Source organism: Neomonachus schauinslandi, chromosome 2, assembly GCF_002201575.2.
Source record: "Neomonachus schauinslandi chromosome 2, ASM220157v2, whole genome shotgun sequence".
Lineage (NCBI taxonomy): Eukaryota > Metazoa > Chordata > Mammalia > Carnivora > Phocidae > Neomonachus > Neomonachus schauinslandi.
In genome coordinates, this window is record NC_058404.1 from 135,441,143 (window position 1) to 135,447,142 (window position 6,000).

Consider the following 6,000-nt stretch of genomic DNA (forward strand, 5'->3'; position numbering starts at 1 on the left):
CTCCCCAAATCACAACTGCCAAGTGAGTCTCAGCAACAGTACAAACCAGAAGAAAGGGTATCAGGAAACACGTTCTACTTCCAAAAGGCCATTGACTTGACCTTGGGTAATCCACTTCACTTCTGTAATTCAAACCGCAATACCTACTTCTAAAAAAGAATGCTTCTAGGAATAGTTTAAAAGCTTCTAAACGACAATGGAATTGTATAAACAGATTTTATGAAACAATCTATTCTCTGGCCCAATTTCCTAAACCATCTAGCTTAAGAGGTCATAAAAGTGCTTTGTTTCCCAAAATCCCTATTTCGACCACTATATTATGGAATAAGCCGAACTTTGACTCTTTTTCTACCTTTAAATAAAATGGGAGTTAAAAGTCCTAATGAATTACTATGTCAGGTCAAATGAAATCCACTATAGACAGAAAAAATGCATTGTCTTGGACTCAAAAGAAGCCGGAGGATTACAACTGTGTCACATGTATGATACTCTCAACACCATCCACCCCCCACCTCAAATCTATCTTACGGGGAAAGGGCAGAGAAAACGAAAAAAGTGCTGATGGGGGATGGAGCGCAACAAGCCAAGCTTCCAGCGTCAGGATCCAATGACACGTTAGAAACCAAGGTGCATGTCTTAACTTTCGTCCTTCCTAACTTTGTTCCTCTAGGGAGAAGAGGTGTTAGGTGGCAGCTCCTAGGCTGGCAGGTTCCACCCTGATTCTAGTGTCGGTCAAATGAGAGGGAGGGGAACCGGAATGGGAAGAAACTAAATAGTAATCAAGTTGAATCATCCAGCTATGCTGGGCAGCGGTCGTGGTCATCCTGGGAAACGCACCGTCTCTGGTGCCCGGGTTCTCAAGCCCACCTGAGGAAGGAGAAAATAATGCCAGGCCGGAGGAAGGCGGAGCGGGCAGCCTGCAGCTTCACCAGACATTCCCTGGGCCCCACCCTTGCTCCCAAGCGTCCCGGCCCAAACCAGGACCGAGCCGGGGCGCAGGTGTGCGCCTCTCGCGGCTCCACTTACTTTGTCACTGGTGCTCTCGGTTTCGTGGTCGCCGCCGGCCGCCTCTCCCTCGCGGGGTGGCGGCGCCACCGCTCCCCCGGGGCCGGGGCAACCTCCCCGGTGCCTCAGCTCCAACATCTCCCGCTCCCGCGCGGCCGTGGCGGCCTCCTCCAGCGCCCCGAAACCCGAGCTGCGCGCGGGGTCTCACTGGCTGGCTGCTCTGCCACCCCGCAGCCGCGCACTCGACGTCCGGCAGAGCCGCGGCCACTAACACGCCCCCACCATGGAGGCGCCGCCGCGCCGGGTCACCCCCAAAACGGCATCAACGAGCGAGCGCTCGAGGGGCGAAGGACGAGCGCCGGGGGCCGGAGTCGGCTCGGGGTGCGGGGCAGGCTCGGGACACCCGGCCCGAGCCGAGAAGGCGGAGACGCGGCGGAGCACGGCCGCCGGTTGCCAGGTGCGCGTCTCCACGCAGAGGCCCAGGTGGGAGGAGAAGAAGGGGCGGGGAGGGAAGGAGGAAGCGTGACCCGCTTTAGCGCTCCACCGGGCGCCCGCCGCCTTAGCCGCGGCACTCCCTGCCCCGCCTCCGGACTCCGGAGTCGGCTGGTCCCGGCCCCCCTACACCTTTCTCTGGGTTCCTGCCTCCCGCAGCCAGGTCACGCGCCGCAGGCCCCGCCCCGGCCCGCCCCTCTGCGCTGCACTGCGGTTCCCACAGCCCCGCCTCCCTCGCGGAGGGGTGACGTCACGAGCCCCCCCGGCTCCACCCCCGTCTCTGCACGCACACAGGTGGGGGCCTTGAGGAAAGGTGGGAGCGGCGCCGGCTGGAGAAAAGGGAGGAGCGGGGCGGTGGAGGAGGGCCGAGTACGGTGGTTAGCAGTGAAGTGGAGAACTTGTAGGCTCGTCCCCGCGCAACCGAGAGGGCTGGAAGAGCTGCCCGAAAACGCCTGGTACATATTGACAGCCCTATGCACGACCCCCTTCAGATGACTCCACGGCCGCATCAGCTTGGTACACCGCGGCGTGTCGGAGCTTCACAGGCGTCCAGAAGCAGAAACTTGTCTGGCAGGACGGACTCGTTGACTTCGCGGCGTTGTAGCTCAGTGTCAGCACCTTGAAAATAGATGCCGAGAGATGCATTTACCCCACCGGGTGTCCTGGGATGGACTGGCCAGTTTCAGTCACAAACCCAAGCTCTGTCTCCTAGAAACTCGAGTATTGGAGCTCACAAAATTCACTGCGTAGGGCCCGAAGAGAGAACCCAGACCCTAAAATGCTGCGGGGTGCATTTGCCAACCAGCTAATCTTTAAGCAGTCGTGGACCTTGGGCTGCTAAAGTTGGAACAGGAAGGGCACAATTCCATATCCGCATTAATTCCATTCCAAATCCTGTTACAAGGTGATTAGTTTTCTTGACATGTATCCACCACCTGGTGATGACTGATAGGCTGACAAATGGGGGGGGGGGTAAGGGGAGACAGGCCATCACACAAACGGAACAACGTTCAGGAAGACACCCCTAAGAGAAATAAATCAACAATAGAAATTTCTCAAGGTCATTACTAGCATGTTGAAAGTAAGTAAGGTCATTACCAACACGTTGTCCTGAAAATTTAATAACAAGCAAAGCCAAAAAGTCAAAGTAGGATGCATTAAAAACCAGAGCACAGGGACATCATTTTATTTCGCCAAAATAAATCTTTAAAGCTCTAAGTTCAGATTGGGTCATCATATTTTCAAAAGGATATAGAGAAATCAGATTCATGGGAAGAGTAACAAAAATGATAAAAGATATGAAAAAAGTCCTTTGAGTGATGGTCACGGTGTGGTTTTCTTTAAGGAACAGAACACTATGGGGTGACTAGGTTAATCAGTTGTCCTCCATTTCTTTGGAGGACCCGACATGAAGGACTGCCTGCTTGTCAAGAACATAAGGTTGAAGAGGCTCCTGAAGGCAGTAGGGAAGTTTCCAACTCTGGCTCCTTCACCCAACTCAGCAAGAGGGAGCATTAGAAGTGTTCCTCTAGGGGCGCCTGGGTGGCTCAAGTTGGTTAAGCGACTGCCTTCGGCTCAGGTCATGATCCTGGAGTCCCGGGATCGAGTCCCGCGTCGGGCTCCCTGCTCGGCGGGGAGTCTGCTTCTCCCTCTGACCCTCCTCCCCCTCATGCTCTCTGTCTCTTATCCTCTCTGTCTCAAATAAATAAATAAAATCTTTAAAAAAAAAAAAAAAAGAAGTGTTCCTCTGGTCCATTCTAGCCTTCGTGGAAGTTCAGAAGCCTGAGTTCTAGTGAAACTGATGCCACTCATTGGCTTGAATTAGTCGATAAGCCTCAGTGTCCCCAGCTATACCATGGATACTAGGGAGGATAGCCTCTGTGGTCCCTTCCAGCTCACATATGACTCTGCAACTAAAGTCTCCCTTTTTCAGAGTCCAGTCCTTCCCTTCCCCCATGCCTCAAGATAGGGATACCTAGCATAGCAAGGTACCTGAAAGGTTTCCTCCTTCCCCTTTCCCTATTCAACCTGATAGCTCCTTTAACTTTCTTCTTTTGCTGCAGGAGCAAAAGAGAGTGAGAGAAGTGAGAGGAGGAACAACAGGGAACAAAAGTGCATGACCTAGGAAAAGGGGGACCAATGCAGAGACTGCCAAAATAGACTGGTTTACTATGTTACCTCACCCTTCCTTAAGCTCTGCCTACTTCCTGGATTTCAGCTGAGATAGTAATTTCTTGGTCTTCTTCTTTATAATTATTGCCACTCGTTGAGTGATCACACTGAGTCCAGACAAGAACCATAGTTTATTCATCTTCACAGGCCAAGCACTTGCCACAGTGCTAGCCCCCACCCCCATATAGTTAATACATTTGTTGAAGAAGTGAATGAAGAAATGAATGAGTGGCAGAGGTATAGCATAACCAGGGAAAGACATGTGGTATTTGTGGTTTTGTAATGAGAAGATCTATTTTAGACTTAGATAGGTACTCACTTGTCATTTTTCACTTTATATGAAAAGAGAAAGATTGATCTTAATATGTATTAAAGGGGGTTCTAGTAATGACTTACACATTTTACTTAAGATATATTATGATTTAATCAACCACAAATGGCCTTCCTGAGCTCTGTGTTCTCAGACTTTCTTGGTGTCTTTTTTTTTTTTTTTCATGTTTTTGGACACACGATGTTACATTAGTTTCGGGTGTGCTTTTTCATGTTATCTTTCTTTTTTCTTCATTCGAGGAGCTTACTGTGTTTGGTGACACAAAATCTGGCGTGGAATGGTTTCTAAATCCTCACCTGTTAGTTTTATGAGAGTCTAATCTGCGAAAGGGCATCATGTAAACCCCAAGCTCATGCATGGACTAATCACATAGGAGACACTTTGCCAATACTTCTTGGTTGGTTTATAGATTTTCTACTTTAGTGATATTGGAATGATTTATAACCCTTAGCAAGGGATTTGCTAGAAGGGAAAGAGGGAGAATACTAACACTATTATTTATGTGGTTTTTATTTTAGTTTGATTTTACCCAAAGATGGACAGACCTTGCCTGGAGTGGTAAATGGATGAAATGGAGAGACCTGTTACCACTGTCCTCCCTGAGAATCCTCAGAATGTTCCCAGACTGATAAACATTCTCCTCTTGTGTGGGAATTTGAGCTGCTTTCCACATCAGAGCCTCCAAGGCGCCTGACTGGAATGTCCCCAGCTTGCCAGGGGAAGAAGAAATCTTCCTCAGCCAAGCATCATTTCCGGTTGCTTGGACACCCATGTTATAACTTTCCTCACTCGACCTGTATTTCTCTGTTGCCCTCTGTCAGTTTGTAAGTTGGAGGTAGGAATTTCTGACACAGGCCTACCAGAGAAACATTCTGTGGAGAATTCTTGAAAGGCAATTTATGTTTACATTCTTACTTTTAATGAAATGACACGGGAAGTCAGTGGTGTACCACCAAGTATTACAGTGACTGAGCATCAGAAGAGCAAGTGCAGAGGTGTAGTTAGTTAGAAGCACAGGTTTTGGGCGGCCACGGGTTCTAGTCATAGCTCTTTCATCCTCTAGCTGTCACCCACTTTACGGTGTGGAGCCATATGCTAACTGACATGACTGTTCGAAGTTTAAGTAATAACTCTTCATGGAACACTTCACAGAGAGCTTTACGTACATTATTTGTTCTACTCAACAACCAATGAGGTAGGCAGGACAATTATTATTATTCCCACTTTACAAGGAAAAAACACCTGAGGTTCAGTATGTAAACTGCCCAGGTTTGGCATTGAAACATAGGTTTTTATACTTCAAATTCTGCCAGGTCCACTCTGTACTGCAAATAGGTAGTAGCAGAAACAAATAACTTCTAAAAGGGGACAACTTATTATAACGACTAAGCACAAGACTGCTGGGGCCAACCTGAGTTCAAATCCCAGATCTGCCCCCTACTGGTCTGTGCCATCAGTCAAGTCACTTAATGCCCTTGTGCCTCAGTGTCCTCGTGTATAAAATGAGAATAAGGTAATAATATTTTCCTCCTAGAATCCTTAGGAAGATGACATCGGTTAATATATGTAAAATACTTAGAACTGTACCTGCTCATAGTGAAGGACTACATGAGTGTTACTGTGATCATCATTTATATTATTAAAAGCTGCATTTCTCAAGAACAATATTAAACCTCTAAACTCACTGAAGCTTCAACTCCCCTAGAATACTTTGAAGCAGACAGGATATGCCGACATTGCATTGGTGAGGTGGGTAGAAATTATAAAATGGGGTAGGGCAACTTTGCAAATAAGTACAAAGAAATCATCAGCTTATCAAATTAATTAATTTTTGCTTTATCCTCCAGTGGTAGTAAGACTAATGAAATCGGCAGTCCCTGTCATTAACTGGAATCGATTCCTGCCAAGTAGCCTGTATATGGTGTGGTAACTGTAGAGTTCCTTCTCTTTCTAGCTTCTCCACTGATCAGAGTAACTCTCAGCAAATTATATTTTGGTGA

At 48.2% G+C, this 6,000-nt stretch overlaps 1 protein-coding gene across 1 annotated transcript in view; it reads right to left on the reverse strand.

Annotated features, from left to right (window-relative positions):
• Nucleotides 1–1,471, reverse strand: part of CDS1 (CDP-diacylglycerol synthase 1) — a 66,012-nt gene extending 64,541 nt beyond the window's left edge. The window contains exon 1 of the mRNA XM_021702344.2: nucleotides 1,027–1,471. Coding sequence (XP_021558019.1) covers nucleotides 1,027–1,143 — 117 coding nt within the window. The 5' untranslated portion in view covers nucleotides 1,144–1,471. The remainder of the gene's footprint in view (nucleotides 1–1,026) is intronic.
• Between the last annotated feature and the right edge of the window lie 4,529 nt (nucleotides 1,472–6,000).